Below are 23,297 nucleotides of genomic sequence, written 5' to 3' on the forward strand. Positions count from 1 at the left end.
AACAACGAAAGAAAAATGTCTGAGGACTTCAGTGTTGAGGAAGAGCATGAGTTCTTTGCCGAGCTGAATGCGCACTTTCATCTGGTTTGGTCTGCTGCGGTTTCCGTAGACTCGTGAACGCGCTTTTAGGAAATCCTATACACTACTGTTTATGTTCTAAAAACACTCTAAATGACTTCGTTTCGAGTAAAGTATGGACGCTACCCACTCAGGACACTTGGAATACATTGGACGAGCAGTATGGAGGAATATTGACACGTTTTTTGTGGACTTTTATGCACCTTTCTGCCTCGGGCGCCATAGACCTCCATTATTTGAATGTCAGCAGACAGCAAGAAGCCTCCCAGATCTCCAGATGCATTTGAGATATCAAAAAAAGTACTCCAGAGTGTTGTTCAGCATGGGGGTGAGTAGAAAATGAAGGCTAATCATGTTTTGGGTGTACTATTCCTTTAACACAAACAAACCAGGAAAAACACTTTTCAGAGTGAATGCTGTTACTTAGAGAACTTAGACAACTTTTATTTTCATTTTGTATACACCGTGTAACCTGTTGGTGTCACTTACTCTCCAGCGCTAAAGTTTTTGGCCAGACGGTCTGACCATATGTTTGGCTTTCATTTGCAGATTTCTCACCTGAAATGTATCAAATTCAATACGGTTGATCCTGAAACAATCCCACACAGGGTTGCAGGCCAACAGTTGGTGGACGTCGCCTATTTCCCCCACAGTGCTCCTTAAAAACAGTAAACTGATTACCCCCAAAGACATGCTTTGACCAAGGTTTAACAAAATCACTACAGCATCTTGGAGCCACAGCCCATGCACCCATTGGAAGGCAGAAATGTCTCCTTTGTCTTAAACTCAGAGACCTCCCCTTAATACTTTTCATTTGCAAACTTCAGACTCGTCTTATGCTTAGGCATAGAAGATTAACTACTGTATATTCCGCACTATAGGCCGCTACTTTTTTCCCGCTGTTTGAACACTGCGGCCTATAATACAGTGCGGACCAATAAAATTGATGAGTATTCACAGAGGTCCAATGAAATTGTGCGATACATAATTCTCACTTTCACAGTTATTTACAGTCTTGTAAATCAGTCATTTATACTCACCCTCAACATGGATACTCAAAGAAAAGCATACAATACCACTTTAAATTAAAGGCAACCCATCTGGCGATTGAAAACGGAAATCGAGTTGCTGCACCGTGCATTTAAAGTGGCACTGCGCAGTGAGTGGGAGACGTGGATGACCAGTGGCGAGAAATCCTTCACCAAAACTGGCCGCATGCGAAGGGCATCTTTCACTGATGTCTGCCAGTGGGTTCTCAGTGCGTGGAGCCATGTGAAAACATCCAGCATCACCGCGAGTTTCGGAAGGTTGGGATTTCCCCCGTGATGAAGAGGACCGCGAGTGCTCAAGTGAGAGCGACAGGGATGAGACTGAAGTCAGTGACAGCATCCTGAAGCTGTTCCATTCAGACACCGAGGAAGAGGACTTTGAGGGTTTTAGTGCGCAGGAGGAAGAAGAAAGTGATTAATGACTTTTCCTGGTCGGCTCCAATGTTCTGTGCGTTGTTCAATTAAAAGTACCGGTATATGCAGCGTTATTTCCGTGTTACCCACACATACGTATATTTAAATGTGTTACAGGTAGTTTGAAAAAAAAAAGCATTCATAATATGTACCGTATTTGTTTGTTTTATCATACGGATTAAATCAAACGTTTAAAAACTGCTCACGTGTAATATACAACGTGGGAAACCTGGAGCTTAAAATCTGGTGCGGCTTATAAAAGTACAAAATTGATTTTTTTTCTAAAATTAGAGCGTACGGCTTGTAATCAGGTGCGTTCTATAGTCCGGAATTTACGGTATTTTAAAACCTTTTTGCTACATTAAGGCATGGGGGCATGGCCATAGCAGCAAGTTTCCACATGTTACTATTTACACACTTGGCTACAAATCATTCATGCATCTTTGGATCTGTCAACTGGGAAATGTGTGTTCAAATTACTTTTACTTGTGGTAGTAAAGGGTAGCAGGCCAAGGCTAGTGCTAGCTTAGCATCGCTATGACTCCCCCCTTTCTCTCCCCTGATTCTTTTCCGACTGGTTTCTAAACCTTCCAGAGAGAGCCACTTTGGATGCCTCTCTCCTGCTCTCTGCGTCAGATGTTCAGTTATTCCTCTGCATCCTTTAGTGATAATAGGATGTGTAATAATTTGTATTTTTGCTTTGAAGGTGAGGGTGTCAGAGTTAGAATCCAGGCTTCAGGCTGTTGAACATCCAGGAGTTAGAATAGGCCCTCTTGTTAAACCACCAAGTCCGCCGACACTTCCACATAGTGGCCCTCCAATAGCGCCGGATCAGCCAGGGGATCGCGTAACAGTACATAGAAAGTGTGATGGTAGATCTCTGCACACTGGCTGCATTAATAATTGCCTATCTTTTTTGGGGGGGGAAATGTAAATGTAAATCCCTTTATTGTCGCACAATGGGGAAATTCATTCTCTGCATTTGACCCATCCCTTGGGGAGTAGTGGGCTGCCATTGTGTGGTTAAGGGTCCGGGGTTAAAGGAATAGTACACCCAAAACATGATTAGCCTTCATTTTCTACTCACCCCCATGCTGAACAACACTCTGGAGTACTTTTTTGATATCTCAAATGCATCTGGAGATCTGGGAGGCTTCTTGCTGTCTGCTGACATTCAAATAATGGAGGTCTATGGCGCCCGAGGCAGAAAGGTCCATAAAAGTCCACAAAAAACGTGTCAATATTCCTCCATACTGCTCGTCCAATGTATTCCAAGTGTCCTGAGTGGGTAGCGTCCAGAATTTACTCGAAATGAAGTCATTTAGAATGTTTTTAGAGCATAAACAGTAGTGTATAGGATTTCCTAAAAGCGCGTTCACGAGTCTACGGAAACCGCAGCAGACCAAACCAGACGAAAGTGCGCATTCAGCGTCTGCTCTGCCGATAATGCAAGCGTAGAAGAAGAAATGTGCTGTTTACCTGTGCAAAGAAAGAAACAACGAAAGAAAAATGTCTGAGGACTTCAGTGTTGAGGAAGAGCATGAGTTCTTTGCCGAGCTGAATGCGCACTTTCATCTGGTTTGGTCTGCCGCGGTTTCCGTAGACTCGTAAACGCGCTTTTAAGAAATCCTATACACTACTGTTTATGCTCTAAAAACACTCTAAATGACTTCGTTTCGAGTAAATTCTGGACGCTACCCACTCAGGACACTTGGAATACATTGGACGAGCAGTATGGAGGAATATTGAGACGTTTTTTGTGGACTTTTATGGACCTTTCTGCCTCGGGCGCCATAGACCTCCATTATTTGAATGTCAGCAGACAGCAAGAAGCCTCCCAGATCTCCAGATGCATTTGAGATATCAAAAAAAGTACTCCAGAGTGTTGTTCAGCATGGGGGTGAGTAGAAAATGAAGGCTAATCATGTTTTGGGTGTACTATTCCTTTAAGGCTCTTGCTCAGGAACCCAGATTTGAGGCTGCGGGGATCGAACCGGGTACTTGCAACCTTCTCAGAGCACAAGTGATATCTCTTAAGCACTAGGCCAGGGGTCAGCAACCCAAACTGCTCAAAGAGCCATATTGGAGCACAAAATCATAAAATAAATCTCTCTGGAGCCTCAAAAATGTAAAAGTCTTATATATGCACTATAGACAAGGACTATGTGGGCTTAAATATATGATAAGCATTCATGATTAAATGTTTATCCTGGAGCAAATGTCACATAGCATCATGAGGTGAGGGAGGAGCAGTGAACGCTCCCATCACGCAACGCTGCACTGCGCGCTGCTTCATCGCTCTTCACTGCGTGGTTTAGGTTTTGTTGCATGGATGAAATTCTAGAAACAAAATAAAGGAATCTCTCTATGGTGGACGTGTTTCTGTTGCGAGGAGTTGATTGAGTCATGAGGAACCAAACAGGAACTGACATCAGAGCAGTGCTCTATAACCCTGAAATCCCACATCCTCCATCACCATCGTTCCTTGGTGTGATTTATATTTTAAGGATTTGGGGAAAAATGGAAGAAAGTTCAGATACCTGCATCAAAGCGCTACCTGTTTGATTTGTGGATGGTTTTCCATCCTTGCAACAAAACTAGCAGCAGTAGTGGAGTCTGGAGATGCAATCTACTTCTTAAATCTATCTTTTCTCTCCTCTAATTTATTCAGAAGTTCTGCAATCATTTCTCTCACTCCCAACTTGGTGCATATTTAGCTTGCCTTCCCTGGAAATGTCTTTTCAATTTTTTCTTTTTATTTTCTCACAACCTCTCATTACAAAGCAAAAATGCAGGCAATCCTTCCGCATTGATAATGAAAGCAAATGATTCGGTCCATTCTTTCTCTTTTCTCATCAGCTCTCTTCTTTTTTTCCCTTTGGGATCCGTGGTCTGAGACACAGCATGAGGCACAGCATATTAAAACAAACAAAAAATTTTTTTGAAAAAGCTCCAGGGAGCCGCAGGTTGCTGACCCCCGCACTAGTCCAATACCCCCACCTAATCTGATTCGGAGAGACAGCTTCCGTCCTACTTTGAATGCAGCGCTTCTTTCTAGGAATCTGGAGGAATTTATTGTTTCTCCAAAACCCCGACAGCCCAGGGTGCAGACCAGGAAGCAGAGTCGTAGTTTAACACACCTCTCTGCAGCTTCTCTACCGTTACTCTTTACTCCATCCAGACGGTACAAGACAGTTTGTTTGAACTTATCTGACTGCATGATCTGCTTGAATTTTCTGTAAATTTCTCTGAGATTACATGTTCTGAATTGGCACGATAGAATTAAATGTAATTTAATTTATTTCATTGGTTCATTTTGTCTGATCCTGTAGTTTTTTTTATGTGTTGCTCGGGTTGTTTTTGGAGAGATGTATCCAGGCAAATGTCCTGACACCTATGTTTGGGTAAATAGTCCATGGTTCAGCTTTTCAGAGGTCGCACCACCCGCATCATCCTCATTTTCTTTCTGGGCAGCTGTGGGTGGATGGTGTTAAAGGCATGAGAGAAAAGCGCCCCCTTCTCCAACGTATGGAGGCTGCAGTAAATCTGTGTGGCTTCTTTCCAGGCTTCAGGTAGGAGAGGAACAGACTCTCAGAAACCTTCATGGTGTGAAGAGGACGGCGTTGCTTTAGGAACAGTAGCCAAACCAATTTCATCCTGCTGCTGAATGTGAACCACCTGTTGTAACCTATATTACATTTTAGAAATATTAGGATTATTAAATAAATAATCCAAGTTAGAGTAAATTCAAATAATTTTTAAATTAGGTTTGTCTGCTAGAGGAAGTGGCAAATTGTAAAACACAAGAGACAACCAGATGGTGCAAAATTGGTGAATTGTATTAATATTTACAATATATACAGGTTATCAACAGTTGATGAAGTTCAGAATGGTTCCTTAATCCAAGGAACTTAACAGTTCATGCTGGTGAAGAAAGGAAAGAAAAATAAAATAATCCAATTCTTTCTGGAGCAGGTCAGTCCAGAGTGAAGATTCTAGGGCTGGATGTCTCCAACCAATTAGCAGAGTTATCTTTGATACAAGGTGTAGTATTTCAGGATCTGCTTATTGGTTAACTCGCCAGTCTGGTCAGCATACCAGACAATCCATGATTTATCTCCAGCAGCAAATTCCTTTGATTGGGAATCTGTAACACACCTGGCCTGTTCCCTATTGACAAACCGTGATCGCTACAACGTTCGGTCGAAGGCTCACACGTCTGCATACCAGAGTCCGACAGCGTCTCCCGATAAGCGGTCATATATACGGCAGCTGTTAAATTGGGACGCTGACGTGCAGCGGTCACATGACTTCTAAACCACACGAGAACAATGTTTTTCTCACTTGGCTTGTATAGGATAAATTAAGCAAAGGAGGATTTTTTATTAAATCTTTAAATACGATAAATAAAACTAAGTTTAACAAAATGGAAAATAAAAATAAATTGAATCTAATATTGAAAATTTATCCTGGTTACATGTGTATGAGGGTCCCACAAATATCAGAGGCAACTGCAGCTGCCAGGCAACTCTGAGCCGAGCCAGAAGCTTTCATGGAGAAGAGGCGACGAGCTGATGGGTCAGTGGCAATGAGACCTGACTGAGCAACATCTTAAGAAACAGAGCACTGAGCCTTTGTTGTGCAGCACCCACAGAAAGAGCCAAATATACAAACTTACTGGATGATGTTCTTATATTCTGATCCATTATATTTAGATGTTAGGAGCTCATAAGACTCTAAATGTTCCCCTAGACAGCAGACTAAAGAGCAAACTGGGCCAGACAGTTTCTTAATTAACAGGCAGGCAAGATGTTAAGAAAACCTTATTTAAAAATCACAGCTTGGCCAGAAAGACCAATTCTGGCCAGTGGTGTTTGAGTTGAACACAGCAGCTGTGCAAGTCGCAAACTGAATCTGGCTCTAGTCTCAGAGCACAGATATAAACACCCTGCTTGTCCCAGTAAAAGTGGCACAATGGCAAGAAAAAAAAAAAACCTTTAGCGATGCACAGCAGCTCCTCTGACTAAGGAAAAAATGAGGTCTGATCAGATGTGAGTGAGATCATTGCTTTGCAGCACACAGGAAATAAAGCTTATCGCGTTTCCATTCCAGCTGGGAGAATTTTAACACTGAACACAACAGTCAGAGAGGATCAAGTTGATAAACCAAGTTCATATAATGAGTCAGAACATATTAAAAGTGTTAAAATGAGCAGATGAATCCCCATTTTTTAAAGATTTGTGGCAGTAATTATTTTTATCCATCAGTAGCTTGATGGTAGACTTACAGAGAAAGGAAGTGAAGTGGAACAAAGTGACTCGATCCAGAATCGAACCAGCAACCATCACCAATTGCCATCAGGATTATAGATCCTGTAGATGCACAAGGTTTTACGCCCAGAACTACTTAAAAGAAATGGCATATAGGAAGTACATTAATCTGTCTTTTTTTTAATGAACATTGATGCAAAAATACTAGCTAAGGTTTTGGGCCGTAGGCTCGAAAAGCTCATTCCTACGGAACAGATGGCCTTTAGGAAAAGGGCGTCAACTGTACTTTAATTCTAGCACTTAGTTAAACATCATTTACAGTAAGGAAACAACTGCCACTGCATTCCATCGTGTTAAATGGAATATTTTTTTGCAGATCTAGCTCATTTAGGATTTGGTATGACTTGAACCACAGTTATCTCTTCCTTATCTGCCGCCTTGTGCCAGTATTACCACTAATAATACTAGGGATACACGATATAATGGGCCCCATCAGTATCGGCCTGTATCGTCCTTAAAACTGAATATCGGACATCGGCCACCCCACCGATATTTAACCAGATATTTGATCAGCTTCTGAGTTTCTAAAGTCTAAAAAAAAAAAAAAATACTACTTCTTCTTCTTCCTTAAAAACTTATTTTTTACTGACTTAAAAACTTCTAAAGACGAGGGAAGAAATATTGATACATTAAAATATCACAATATCTTCATATGCTGATATATTGCCATTTAAAAACACCATATCAATCTCTTTCACTAATGAAATATTGCTATATGTCATCGTTATGCTACGAAATCCCCTGAAAATTCACAAAATTTTGTCATATTTGTATATGTTGATATATTGACGCGGTATCGATCTATTTTACTAACAAAATCTCACAAGAATTTGCAAAATATCACAAGAGTTTATATCACGATGAAATTGCACGAGATTTTGAAAGTAAAATAGATCGATACCGCGTTTTTAAAAATCAATTTGATATCAGCATATGAAAATATATTTGAGTATATTATTTTTCAAAGTGTCAGAAATGGATAACAAAACTGCTATTTTCAATGACTACTTATTTTTGTCCAGCTTTAACATCGGTATCGATATCGGTTATCGGCTACATGAGTTTTAAAATATCGGATATCGGCCAAAATCCCAATATCGTGCATCCCTCAATAATACCAATTGGCAATTATTTTCTCATTTTTGTCCTTGTAATAAAGCCCTTTTCTATGAGTTTGATGACCTCTCTTACTTTTAATGGCATCATCCGGTCTCACACAGAGTTGAAATTGTCTTTATTTGCCGACGACCTGTTACTATATGTCGCAGATTTTGTAAGAGTCTGCCCCTCTATTATTTAATTTTTTTCTTAAATTCAGCCAGTTTTCAGGGTGTACAGTTAATATTGCCAAGAGTGAATGTTATCCAGTCAATTTACTAGCAATGCAACTCTACTAATCAGAAATTCCTTTCAAATTGAGCCCCTCAGGGCTTACTTACCCTTGAGTTGCCATCATAGGCGGATCTACTGGGGTGGCATAGGGTGGCAACTGCCACCCTAAATGACAGCCTTGCCACCCCTGCTGCCACCCCTGTTGGCGGTAGGGGTGGCGAGGCTTATAAATTATGGATTATTTGAGAATTACGACCGCTAATTTCTAATGTCAGACTGCAGTGAATGCAGCACGAGATGACGCGAGAGCGACTGAGACTGATTGTTTTGAAAACCGAATGGGGCAAAGCGAGGGAGCCTGCGGTGATGGGGAGAGGAGAAACGGGATGAAACAGGTAAAAACTGATTAACTATCTATGGAGAAATGAAATCATAATGAAAGCACAATGTGTCTAGCATAGCTGCAATGTTGATTTTGAGATGATAAAAGTCAGGTTGCAGAACGTTATTTCTCTATCTATGATGTTAGTTAGGCCTGACGTCTCAGGCTCATAAAGACATATTTGCGGTCAACTATGACAGAAAAGAGACTATCAAGTTTGGTTGTACTCAAATCAAAACGCACAAAGGCATTGGATCTAAATAAAGTTGTGAAGCGTTTTGCTGAGCAACATGGAAATCGCCGCATTCAGCTGTTATAGTCATGTTAACTTTATGTTATGCTCTCTGGTGAGCCTTTACAGAGCTGTTACATTTTGTTTTGGCACCTGAGAAAATCTGATATTTCCTTTAATGAAACCAAAAGTGTTCTGCTTAATATGACGCAGTGTTGTTGTTTCTTTATGAAACTATCCAGAAACGACCTGTATGAACCTACTCACAAGCAAAATGTATTTTTATGTTGCTTCTTTTCAGATTTGTGGAGATCTTGATGTAACATACAGAACCCGCCTTTTTGTTGATTTGTTGATACAGCAGTATGGAGGACCAACTCTGCCATATTTAAAAATAAATACAGAAATAAATAAATGCTTAATAAATAAATAAGCATACAATTAATTGCCACCAAAAATACGAACAACAAATAAATGTAAGTAGAAATTAAATTATACAGCTAGTCATAAAGGTATATAACTCTTTTTATTGGCTTCTTTATTTCTTTGCCTTTTTAATATTTACCTTATTTATTTTTTTGTCATTTATTATCTTCAACTTCATTTTTTAATTACTTATATTTTTAAGTATTTATTTATGTGCATGTTATCATATTTTTGTCTGTTTTATTCTTCCTTTGTATTTTTTTACCCTAGTTATTTCTTCGCCGCTATTTCTTTCTGCCTGCCCTTTTTCCATTTCTGCCTGCCATTATAATATAATTTCTAATTACATTTATTTGTTGATTGTACTTTTGGTGGCAATTAATTGTATGCTTATTTATTTATTGAGCATTTATTTATTTATTTCTGTATTTATTTTTAAATATGGCAGAGTTGGTCCTCCATATACAGCTCTATCTACAGCATATTTACATGCATGAAATGTCCCTTTCATGTTGCCGTAACTGCTGTATGTCAAGTTACTGAGGAACAAATGGGGTGAATGTGTGTTCAGAGTAAACATTACATCGATGTCCAGTACCTTGTTCGGGTGCCTTGACCCATTTATTTCTACTGTGTAGTTCTGCTTATTTAGTCCAGCTCAGTCCATAGATCTCTGATGGGGAACTTTTTCTTTCTATAGTTTCTTCTTGTGCAAATGCTGCAAAGCTGCCTCTCTGACAGTCAATCTCACACATCTGCGACTCAGCACCTGTGTCTTACCTTAATACCTTTCCTATCATAAGGCCCCTCTAGAAGTAGTGTTATCATTCTTCTATATCCTATTAAGTGAGATCACATTGTACGATGTATTATTAATATGAACTGTTTCACATGAAACACTAGTACTGTACATACTATTCTCACCAAACTGTGATAACTGTGATTAAATTCAGTGTAAACAAATGCCATATGTTGCCACCCCTAAAAAAATTCCTGCCCCCCTCTTGCCACCCCATAAATATTTTTCTAGATCCGCCCCTGGTTGCCATAAATAGATCCACAACTAGCTGAGGGGTCTCCCTCCTTCCTTCCCTGACTGGGAGACTAAATACTGATAAAATGAGTGTTCTGCCAACATTTTTTATCTTTTTCTATGTATGCCTATATTTTTGCCAAAAGGTTTTTTCAGCAGTAGATTCATTTTTTTTTTTTTTTTTTTTTTTTTTATGGAATGGTAGCGTGCCTAGAATAAGACAAAAAAATACTTTAAAATGTCAAGTTCAATAGCGGTCTGCCTCTCTCTGCCTGTTCTATTCCTTGGCTGTGGACATAACTAGAATGATCTGAGTCAACCAATGCACCCTGATATCAGCTGGATGAAAAGGCATGCAACCCAGTCTCTCTTTTTGTTTTATTTATCCCTCCCCGATGGTGGCCAGTCCCTCTGGCCTTACCTGCAACCCAGCGGCTTATGCCACGCTAAGGATACGGTTTACACTTTAAGCCATAAACACCTAATCTGAATTTGCGGCCGATCCGACAGAAAATCATGACATTATGAGGTTGTGGCTTTTAGCTCTCATTGAGAGTCAATGATAGAATTTTCTGCAGGGGGCTTCATAGCTCCTACTGAGATAGACGCCAAGTCTATTTTAGTCAGACTACACAACAATTTAGCGGGAATTTCATGGGTCTGACAGGAAGAAAGACATAGTTACAAAGCAAAACACATCCGCTTTGGGAGAAAATACAAAATAAAAGCTGTTAATCGTAGAGTCAGTTTTGGAGTCACACATCACATATATAGCAAGCTGGACAAACTCATGCAAAAACAATCAATGAAACATTAAGAATATATATATTTTATAGGGATGCACGATATTGGGATTTTAGCCGATATCCGATATGCCGATATTTTAAAACTCATGTAGCCGATAACGATACCGATGTTAAAGCTGGACAAAAATAAGTAGTCATTGAAAATAGCAGTTTTGTTATCCATTTCTGACACTTTGAAAAATAATATACTCAAATATATTTTCATATGCTGATATCAAATTGATTTTTAAAAACGCGGTATCGATCTATTTTACTTTCAAAATCTCGTGAAATTTCATCGTTCTGTTACAAACTCTCGTGATATTTAGCAAATTCTTGTGAGATTTTGTTAGTAAAATAGATCGATACCGCGTCAATATATCAACATATAAAAATATGGCAACATTTCGTGAATTTTCGGGGGATTTCGTTGCATAACGATGACATATAGCAATATTTCAGAGAATATTTTAAGAGATTGATATGGTGTTTTTAAATGGCAATATATCAGCATATGAAGATATTGTGATATTTTAATGTATCAATATTTTTTCCCTCGTCTTTAGAGCTTTTTAAGCCTGTAAAAAAGTTTTTGAGGAAGAAGAAGAAGTATTATTTTATTTTATTTTTTTTTTTTTTTAGACTAGAAACTCAAAAGCTGATCAAATATCTGGTTAAATATCGGTGGGGTGGCCGATGTCCGATATTCAGTTTTAAGGACGATACAGGCCCATACCGATAGGGGGCCGTTAAATCGTGCATCCCTAATATTTTACCCTTAGTATTAGTTCAGAATGAAAGAAAACAGATAAAGTAGTGATCCTCTTTGATCCTTGTGAAAAACAAAATAACGAGGGGTAGACACTGCAGGTAAGGGAAGCTCGCAACTCTCCCCTCAGTGAGCATATAAACCAGAGGTCATGGATTAGCGAACCGCGGTCCGGATCTGGACCCACCTGCTGACTAATCCGGACCCAAGCTGATTTAAAACATTTATAAATTACTCCCTGTTGTCCGCTTCTCCTGTTAATATGGTAAAGCCCTCTAGAGCTTCCGGGACCAGGCTACATGTGATATAAATTAGCCAATGAGCTGCTGTCAGTCTGGGTTGCTGCTGCTGCTACTTTTAGACACAGCAGGCAAACCTGTGGCAAGCCGGGCGATGGGGAAGGAGAAGACGATGAGAAAAAGAGAGCAGAGAAAGTGTGGACTGCTGGAAGAACTGTGGTGAACTGGTGAAAGAAAAGTGAAATGGTGCTCAAAGATGACCCTGCACATTTAGAGGATGTTTGGCTCAACCTGCTGCTGTGAAGCAGGATTCTCCACCATGAACAGAATCAACAATAAATATGGATCCTTGATATGTGCTTTAGAACGGCTTAGTCTCCATTCAAACCCAGGTTTAAAGCCTTGCAGGGCAGCATAAAGCCCACTGCCAACATTAAGACAGAAAAAAGAAAGAAAAAACGTTCAGTTCAGGTGTTTTATAAAATATGTACATCAGGAAACTGTCTATAAACCAGACTTAAAGATTGTTGTTCTCTACTTCAAAAAAAACACTATAGATTATAAAATGGAAAAAAAAAAATTTTGTTTTTTTATTTAACATTTCAATGTATAACATGGATGCATAAAACCCTCATTTAATTTCAGTGTTAAATAATGTTTAAAGTAACAGATAATAATAAAAAATGTCTCAGTACTTTTACTGGTTGTTGATTTTCTTTATTCGGACCTCGCTGATTTTTAATTGGTTACTCCTGCTATAAACCCTCCCACATTCTTTATTGCTGTGTTTTCTTTTTTTTTTAAACGTAGTTCTCACTCTTACGTAGATCTTCCTGTTGACCACCGTGCCACTGTTCAGCCCCCAGTGAACTAACCGTAAAAACTGACTCTACTCCCTCTAATCCCACTGGGGATTAGAGGATTAAATATTAACCTGCAAAAAATAAGCCCTGAAACGTACATATAAAGTCCAACTATTAGAAATCCAACATTTATTCAGTGAGCAGAAGCCTAAAGAAATTGGTCAAAACTGCTGCTTTTGTTTATAGCACCGAATTTAATGTGAAACAGGCTTTTCTTATGAAATCCTCAGACTTTGACAGCAGCTGCAGCAGAACTTTTAGTCAAGTTTATCCATCTTGCTTTCACAGCAGCAGGGTTTCTTCCCCAGAACCTTAACCTCCATAAACGGTGCCTCTGCTCTGCCTTCAGGGGAACTGACGCCACACCTGGGACGTCCTCTGGTGAGCGTCTTCCTGCAGGGAACCCGGGATCCGGACCAGAGTGTCCGAGCCAGCAGCCTGTCCAATCTGGGGGAGCTCTGCCAGAGACTGGACTACTCACTGGGACCGCTGGCACAAGAGGTGAGAGCACCAGTTAAACCAGAATATGTTGTCAGAGCAATGATTTAAAATATTAGACAGATGATTGTTGTTCATGCCAAATGTCGGCGATTAATTCATTAATTTTTTCTCAGAGAGAAATTAAAACTTAAGCAGGAAATAGAAAAAAAAGAGAATAGAAGAGCTTTAAATGGTTCCACATGATGAAGAGGGGCAAAGAGGGGCTAGTCTTTGGAAAAGGCTGATTTTTCAGGGTGGTAGCAGGTGTGGGGCGCAGCAGCAAAAAGAAACAAACAGTAAGAGAATAAACAACAGCTAAGATCTCATGTTACCTTCTCCCAATATGAAAATGATAAAAATCCTAAAATAATCCAGATTAATTGTTTCCAACAGCGCCGCTGAGCCCGACTAAAGAACTTTGAACTGCTATAGTTGCTTTACTCTTTTTTTGCAACATTTAGAGAAGAACATGGAGCAGAAGAAGAAGAAAAATGAAAGACATTTTGACGATTGTTTCCAAATGAAGTCGCTTTTAACCACAGGAAGTACGTTATTTTTCCATCTTATACCATTCCAATGCGTCACTTCTAAACCAGTTTCCGTGTTCCGTTTTCTGGCAGTCAGCATCGTTTTAAACACATAGGTCTTCCGTTCGAATAACTCCCTCATGTTGGGGGGTTTTTAAATGTTTACTGTAGTGTTTAAAGTTATAGAATATCTTCCCACATTTTACCAACCAAATTCTCTCATCTGCCCTGTGCTTTTTGCTATGTTGCTAGAGACACACAGAAAGCCAACCCTGAATCAGTCATTTTGTTTCTCCTTTTGGTTTAATATACAAAGCATTGTTTATCATTTAACAATGATTTATATTAGTTAAATATCACTTTGGCAGCTAGTTGTCTGCATGCTTTTGTTATGCCCCATTCACTCTGCAAGCAGCAGCAAACGCGTGTGCTGCTTCATATTTGATGCTTGTACAAGTTTAGTTCAGATGCACGGCTGAAGCATCTTTGCTGCTCTGGCAGAGCGGTCGAGAAGTGTAACAATTGCAGCTATATTTGCTGTGATCAGAGAGTAAAAAGTAGTTTTAATGTTTTTATGTTAATGTTTTTAACCCCCGGCAACCCGGTGGGTTTTAAGTGAGGGTAATAACTAGGGGTGTAAATCACATCCATCATGTCAATTCGATTCAGTATCGATTTCCTGACCCAACGATTCGATTATTTTCGATACTCAAGAATACACCACGATTCGATTCGATTAATCGGTTAAATTTTTTTTTTTATTATTATTATTTTTTTTACACCTTACAGGCTAAACAAAGTTTCAAGTTTGAAATACATCAATGAAAGCTGTAATATCATTATGCATTTTTTTTTTGAAACAACAGCAAATAACAGAAGAAGAAAAGTTGCATCAAAAAATACTGCAGAAAATCAGTGCAATGAGTGCAATTCAATACCTCAGCTCCAGAGTGTCGACGTCCCGCCCCCTTGAGAGACGCTCCGCTGCTCCTCTCCCAGATTGTAGCTGACCGTAGACAGTGCTGCAGACAGGAGGCCGGCTTGTTTTGTTTTTATGACCGAAATTGCGGAAAACAACTCGTGAAGTTTGACCCGCTAGAAGAGCGAGGTGCGCGAGAACGCTGGGACCCTTTTTCCACCTGGATCTCCGCTCTTTATGGCCCTCATGTCCCGCCGTCGTCGGACTAAACTCGCCCCCACTTCCTCTCCGCCTCGGCCGTATGTAGACCCACAGTGTGTAGCTCAGACCACGCTTCAATACTGAGCATAATTTAAAAATGTCTGTGTGAAGCTTGCTGCAACAAACTGCTGTAAGAGTATAACCAGGAAGCGAGGTAGGAGGGCAAAATAGGTTTAGCGCCACCGCAGCACAGGAGGGAGAATTACGCCCAGGAGCAAATGGATAAAAGGAAAAAAAAAAACATGAATCGATACTCTTGCGGACGTGTCGACGCATCGGATCGTCGGCTTTTGGATCGATGCATCGATACAAAACCATTATTATTTACACCCCTAGTAATAACTCAGAATGAACAAAATTCCACCGGTAAAATTTTTACCAGCAGGTGGAGCCATTGTGCGCAGCTCCTAGCTACTACCAAAAGTTCCAATCCCCACAGCTCTGGAACTGTTATACCTAGAGGTCTGAAATTTTCTGCATTTGTGGCTGACATGATGTAGAACAAATATAATACAATACAACCTGGCTTTTCTTAAGAATGTCTTTATTACCACTGTTCAAAATAGACCTATCATTTCCGAGAATAAAAAAAAAAACTTTGAGTCATGTTTGAACTGATGCAGGTTGGTCTGTGTTCTACTCACCCAATTTTAATTTATATATCAGGAAACTAGAGGGTGTTGGCTTTCAGATAATGTAATTTGGGCTTACAGTTCCTAAGTTATTTGCTTTTCCATTTGGTTATGCAAAATAGTCGCGGATTACCCAAAATGAGGTTGATGTTAAGAGATTAAGTGAGAAAGTCCACCTGAAAACTTAATCTGTGCAATCAGTTCATCCAGATTACGATACTGCCTTTAAACATTATTTCGTTGGTGGAGCCCCTCAGACAGTGAAACAAACTATTCTTTATCTATTTCACACTACCGTTGATCACAAGTCAAAACCTTAACATCTGTGTACTAGAGCAAGATCCAAATGTGCAAGAGTCTAGTTACATTTTCATTGTGGAGTAAAAGACAAGGTATGGGTGCAGCACCTTCCATCGGCGGTGTATCCAGAAAACAGATTCTATGTGACTAAGAAGTCACATTTAATCGTAACAGCAGTTGCTCCATGCCTGTAGAAAGCATGATGAGCTCGAGAAAATTTTTGTCATATGCTTGAAAAACACAGAAAACGAGTCAGACAGGCACATTGTCTGGAGCACAAGTCTCATTGTTATTCTATTAGCACAATGTAAAAAGTTTTAACATGAAAGAATGCATAGCGACGGATCAAAAACAGCAGTGAAGTAGGCTACATTTATGGGTTATATTTTCAAAAATAAAACTATGAAACGGGCTTGGTTAGAGACAAGAGAGAATATAAAGAGAAAAGTCTAACTACCACAGCTGGATTCAAACCTGTATTGATACAAGAGGTTTGCATGACACACTATTTCTCTAACCACTGCGTCACTACTTAGCTGCAGGAACTGTGAACTGTTGCAAGTAATAGCTGTACAGCACAGAACATAAGTTAGCGATGCATGTCAGGGGAAAAGGTTTCACATGAAAAAAGGCATGGAAATGGATTCAAAATAACAGCAAAGTGCATGTAGGGGTTATATTCCTAAAACTAAGGCTTTGTGAAACGACAATGCAGTGAACTTTGGAAACATTGCTACACAGAGCTTTGTGCAGTTTTCCACAAAGCAGATCTGTGCTGAACTTTGTTGTTCTGGCTGCCTTGATCAGGGACTAGACTTGAGGGATTTGAAATACATTGCTTGTCGGAAAAGAAGGAAGAACAACGCCTGTTGTCTTGGTAACGACACACGTCAGGAACGCGTGTTTTGACCTGTCACTACAGGTACCATCATGACTGACGTAAAAGGCACTTGTTGGTAAAAGACGGTGAAGAAAGCAGCGAAATTTCTGAAAAACAGGCGCTTTTAGCAGGTGAACTTCAATCTTCATGTGATAATTAGATGCGAATAGAGGCACTTTTGGCCTGCCATACTGCTCAGCTGCGCTGCACCTGCTGCAGGATCAGTAGACAATGCAGGTGAGGTGTCTTGCCCCAGGACACAATGGGGCTTGAACCATCAACCCTTCAATTTCAGGGCAAACTCCTACACTGATGCCACGGTCGCTCCACTGATACTTAAGGTGTGAACGTAGCATTAGTTTTCCTACTAGTTCACTGTCTTCTTGTGTAGAAAACTTCCTAATTTCTGAGTTGTAAAAATGTGAAAATGTCAAATTCCCCTTGTTTGTGGTTGACATGAACAGTAGTTCATTTTTATTTGGATTCATAATCCGGTGAGCACCAATAAAAAACAAGCTTTCATAAAGCAACTAGATAATAATTCCTAAAATGTTGAAGAGTCAGCCCACCCTGTTTTTTTTTTCCAAGTTGGAAAAAAAGTTTTATGAATTTGACTTTCCGCTGTTTGATGCACTATCTATTGTATGATTTATGCTATAAATATTCCTTTATAACATTTAGCTGAATTCCTGAAGAGCTGGGAACCAAAAGGGGTGCCCCCCCCCCATTAGGAACTACTGAGCTAACAGCTGTGTACAGATTAGAAGTGATTCATTTCAGACGTTATAAAAAGCGTTTCAAAAACAAACTCCAGATCACCATCAACCGCCTGACGTGTTTTTTCCAGGCCGCTGCAGAGTTCTGCGGCGATGCGTTCGCTGCAGCCATGAATGGGCCTCAGTGTCAGCCAAATGAACAGGATCCTTATTCACTGACCTGTGATCTTTTTACTCTGACAGACGCTGTGTGTGCTACCAGAGCCAAGGTTGGGTTGACACACCAGTTGGTCCAGTTTGGTTCTGTTTCCGAGCTGCAGCTGATTTTTCTCATGGTTGTGATAAAAGGAGCAGAAACTGGATGCAGCCAAACTTCCAGGAAATGCACCATTAAAAGCTTCAGCTGATCACAGAAAGTCCGAATTTAGCAGATCCCCCCCCCCACATCTATAAACAAAAAGGTTAAATCCCACAGCCAAGAGATTGTTTCTATAAAATTCACAACACATCTTGAGATAATGTGTTGTGAATTAAAGCTATAGAATTAAACTGAATTGATTTGTTTTTTTTAAATCTTCTTAATATATTTTGCTAAATATTGTACCTGGTATATCTTAATGTCCAACTTAATTTATAGAATCCAGAATCTTAGATGCTCATGGCACATCTCCAGTCAGTGGAGGTTTTGGATGCCATGTCCTGGACAGGTTCTCTGGCATCCAAAACCCCAGTGGGTTTTCCGAAGTCCACATTTAACGCAGCTTTAGAAGCCTTCATTATTTCTGTTGCTGACAAGCCATAAGAAAATGGTGATTTAATATTCCAGCGGGGATTGGTACCGGCCCAAACTGCCAGAGGAACCAAAAGCTGGTCCCATTAAGTTGTTGCTGTGTTGGATTGGAAGTCAAACTGCTGTGATCAGAACTTTAGAGAAGCTATGGAGATTTTCTAAGCAGGAGATGAAAGACCAGAGCCCAGTGGCGGATCTAGACCAAATGCACCAGGGGGCCAGGAGGGGGCCAGCGTGTTTTCATGGGGGCACAGAAAAGCATGAAATAAAGAAACAGGCCAAGGGATTTAAATATATTAAGAGAGCTGCATGAAGTGAAATTTCTTTTCAATTAGGTTCAATAAAAATTCTATTTCTTATGAGGTCAATATACATTCATAATTTAGGAATTTTACATATTTATTTACTTAAGTTAAAATTACCATTTTCTATTAAATCTGAATTAGAACTCAGAAAAACTGATAAATTCAGCTATAAAAATCAGAGTACCTTTTTTTGTTTAGAAAAAAAAACATTTAGCAGATGAAAAATGGGATCCTATCTCAATACGACTGAAGCTATCACCTTACTGTTTTTAAATAATTAGTAAAAAAATTAAATAGATCCAAAGGACCTATTAGTAACCAAGTCTGTTCAAGCGCATATCATCATTAGAATTTCTTATAAGCATTATTTCTTCAGTACAGGGGCCATAACAGGGGCCAGGACATGATTTACAGGGGCACTGGCCCCCATTGGCCCCTGTCTAGAACCGCCAGTGGTGTCAAAAGTTCACACATTTGTTACTTAAGTAGAAGTATAGATACTGCAGTTTAAAAACACTCTGGTAAAAGTTGAAGCATCAACTTGACCTCTTTACTCAAGTAAAAGTGAAAAAGTATGTGCTCCAAAAACTACTTAAAGTATAAAAGTATTAAGTAACCTTTAAAAAAAACAGCCAGATGCCACTATATGAATTGAAAGCTCAATTTTTCGACTATTTCTATAAATCCTCTGAGATAGGGCTAAGGATGAGGGAGGTCTTGTTGGTCTCCATCTCCCGATACGCTCTCGCCTGTGTCCGACCTTTCAGACATTTCAACATCTTTTTCTGAATCCCACATTGTAGCATGGGATAGACAATTCACATTAGCAGTTTGAAGAACACCTGCTTGCTTCTGATGATTTCCTTTAGCTAACCAATGAGTGCTTGTGTTATATGACTCATCCAATGACACTAGTTTTCACTAGATGTGGATGGAGCCAATCATCTGCATTGGATGGAGCACATGAAGGGAAATAAATATTTAGAAACATTAAAACAGGGGAAACCAATTAAAAATCAGTGGGACATTTTTAATGATTTGTTACTTTAAACAGAATTTAACACAGAAACAAAATGAGGTATTTATGCATTCATGTTATACATAAAATTTTTAAATAAAAAAAAAAAAAAACAACTTGCCAAAAATTGCATCCCATGCTATCTCAGAGGAGTTGACACTTATATGACTGTATTCCTGTACATTCATCAGTAGTTAAAGGTCAAGGGTCAGCAAATGCAAATTCTACCTGTAAAACAATAACAGCGTAATTGTGGCTGTCTGATCTGAAGCCTCATTTGGAGCTTCTAAACTGGCTTTTGAAAAACTTTGATAATTTGCTGCTAATATTACAGATTTTTTTAGAATAAAAAACTAGCAGATGTGCATCATAAAAAAAAACAGAAATACAATTATAGAGCATTCAGTATTATAAAAAAAAGCCCACACTGTTTCTGACTAAATAGATTTTTGTATTAGTTAAGTTATTTTCCATTTATATATCTTTCCTTGAAAATATGAAATGTCCCATGCTCCTGAATGCACCATAGCTATCTGACGCTCGCGAATGCATCACACTGGTCTGTGAACGCTGTGCTGTGTAGATGCACGTTTGATTTTCCGCTTCAGACAAAGCTTTGCAGTTTCCAAACTCACGGCGGCATCACTGTTTATTGTTGTGTGTGATAAACAAGAGACTACAACAAATAAATCAGCCGTTCCTCGGACAAAACCTTTGGATTTAATGTTGTTCATAACACCCATATATTTTTTAAATGAATCTTCTAAATAACCACAAATGTTTTCCCCACGAGAGGAATATTTAAACGTTTTTATATCATTAATAAAACAACAAGTAGCTAAATTGGTCATAGTCTACTCCGTTTCCCTCGTTGATATGTGGTTGTACAGAGCGAGGCGCGCTCCCGCTACTGGGGATGCATATTCCTGCAGGGATGCACTTTTCTGCATAACACCGGACCGCGGTCCGCTAATCCGTGACCTCTGCATTAAACCGAAGCCAAAAGTAACGAGTAACGGTTGTTTTAAAAATGTAAGGAATAGAAAGTACAGATACTCGTGTGAAAATGTAATAAGTAGAAGTCAGAAGTATGAAGAAAAATAAATAATGGAGTAAAGTATAGATACCTAAAAAGTGTACTTAAGTACAGTAACGAAGTATTTGTACTTCGTTACTTGACACCTCTGAGAACCGCCCATGCCAGAGCCAGATGAACTGAATGTAGGTGGGTTTCCAGAACTCCTCAGCAAAACCTAAATCAGCCAGAAGCAGAAAGAGCCGTACATTCCAGAAGCCTGAGATTGTGAGATATTCGTCATTATGGATTTCCCTTTCAACAGAATATTTTACTGTTTTGATCCAGTTGACATGTTAAAGTTTCACTTATTAAATTGAAGAAAAAATGCATTTTCTCCAATATTCTGAATCCTTCTCTGTGTTTCTCCCACTCCTGAACTCCTGAACACATACGGGTTGAAATATGTGGGTCAGGTGTTCAACGTGTTTTCCATTTCTGGCTTTCATACAGCTGCTCTTTGTTTGAGGACTGCTGTTGTCGACGCAGACTCTCTAGAAAAAGGAGGGAATCACCATAGCAACCAGTGGCCCAGCGTTTTCCTAGGCCATTTCTCAATATGTGTACTTGTGCGTGTCTTTTGTGCGTGTCTTCGAGAAACGTCATCAGCCTCAGCCCTAGTACTGTTCCAATTCACAAGAACAGCAGACCGAGAAAGTCCCCGGATGTTGTTCTCGCCCCTCTCTCTTTACCCAGCATGCATCAGATCAGACTTGTCCGTTCTTGAGACTGACATCTGTCCCAGCATGCATCTCTGCAGCAGCAGCTTTCAATGGAGCGCTCACAGAGCTCAGAGTATGTTAAAAGTTCTGTTTTCTGTTGCCGTTGTTTTATAAAAGTATGTTTTAAGATCAGTTAAGGCGAGAACATTATACTCTTAAGCGTCACTATATTGCCCTATACTGATTTAGTGCGTAATTTAAAAAAAAGTTGGGATGATGAGAGGACCGTGGCAGCCAGTGGACCTCCGAGGCTAACCGCATATAACCATATTTATGCTGCATACTCCCACCCCCCCAAAGTCCGCATTTTCCTGTATTCTTCTCAAGAAATTACTTGGCGAGGACTCGAGTCCGTACTTGCGTTCTTGTGAATTGAGAAACGGCCCTAGTTTCTTTTTTTTTATCACTTAGCAGCTACTTCCTCCTCAGGAGTTTTCAACACTTTCATTGTTTTTCATTGATGCCTGTACCTGCCCTGATGTTGCTTTTGTTTTGTTTTTTTGCAGCTTAGCTCCTGTCTGACCGCTCTGATAAAAACAGACAAGGAGGCCGAGGTGAGGAGAGCCGCTGTCCACGTTGTTGCTCAGCTGCTCCGAGGCCTCAGTGATAAAACCACCCAGGTAACAAACCAGCGATGTAGGAGAAACATTTTACAGCAAACCGCATAACTAAAAGAGATGCATGCAGAATGTTTCCTGCAGATCTTACAGCTTTTGGTGCAATATTACAACTGCAAACTTGTCCACAGTAGAAATGTTTGGTGGGTTCTTATGTTATGCCTTCTTTTCTCTAAAGCTGCTGAATAAAATCTAGTTGAATCGACTGAATCTCGGAACACATTATTCACAGGTCTTTATAAAACACTGCATAGAATCAACTAAAAACTTAGAGTGTGCATACACCCTAACACCCAAAAATCTGTATGAAAAGGATGAAAGAGAGAACATCCAGTTAGCCACAGTAGAAGCTGAAACCGTAGCTATGTCTAGTAGAGAAACGGGCCAAGCTCTGACATCTATAATGTTGATGGCAGCAGCACAGCTGATATTTCTCTCCAGGATGGAGTCACAGCCAAACAGGAACAGACCAGATGAAGCTACTATGATAGAAAATTAGAGAGAGTATGATGTTAAATGTTAAATGTTGAACTGCAGAGTGGGAGAATAGGGATAGAATGAAGCAGAATGATGAAAAAGGGGTCCCTATGTCCTCCAGCAGTCTAAGCCTATAGCAGCAGAACTATATAGATAGCTCTGGATATTCTGACCCACTCCAAATATAAGCTTTATCAAAAAGGAAAGTTTTAGGCCTAGCCTTCAAAGAAGACGGAGTGTGTTCTTTGAAGATCTGCCTCCCATTCTACTTTTAGGAATTCTAGGAACCACGATTGAGAGCAAAGTGCTCTGTTAGGAACATAAGGAACAATCATATCTCTAATGTAAGTGTTGCTTGATTAGTTATATGGTAGGAGAGATATGATCTCTCTTTAATTTTCATAAGAACTCTGGCTGCACCATTTTTGGTTAGCTGAAGACTTTTTTTTTTTATTTTTTATATGCTCTAATAATCCCAGAGGGAAATTACTTCACAACCTCTGGATTCAAAGCCCTATGCCCTAACCACTCCCCGGCTGAAGACTTTTAACTTCTGTTTATGGACTTCCTGATAATAATAGATGCCATCAACACCTGTTTTTCAGTGTAGCCCTGTTTCTCTTCCTGTGACTAACTGTATGTGCTC

At 39.7% G+C, this 23,297-nt stretch overlaps 1 protein-coding gene across 1 annotated transcript in view; it reads left to right on the top strand.

Annotated features, from left to right (window-relative positions):
• The window catches only part of tango6 (transport and golgi organization 6 homolog (Drosophila)), a 58,579-nt gene that overhangs the window by 33,295 nt on the left and 1,987 nt on the right, over nt 1-23,297 (top strand). The window contains exons 16-17 of the mRNA XM_038270227.1: nt 13,282-13,433; nt 22,064-22,177. Coding sequence (XP_038126155.1) covers nt 13,282-13,433; nt 22,064-22,177 — 266 coding nt within the window. The remainder of the gene's footprint in view (nt 1-13,281; nt 13,434-22,063; nt 22,178-23,297) is intronic.

Source organism: Cyprinodon tularosa, unplaced genomic scaffold (assembly GCF_016077235.1).
Source record: "Cyprinodon tularosa strain WSP-4 unplaced genomic scaffold, ASM1607723v1 ctg756, whole genome shotgun sequence".
NCBI classification, from domain to species: Eukaryota; Metazoa; Chordata; class Actinopteri; order Cyprinodontiformes; family Cyprinodontidae; genus Cyprinodon; species Cyprinodon tularosa.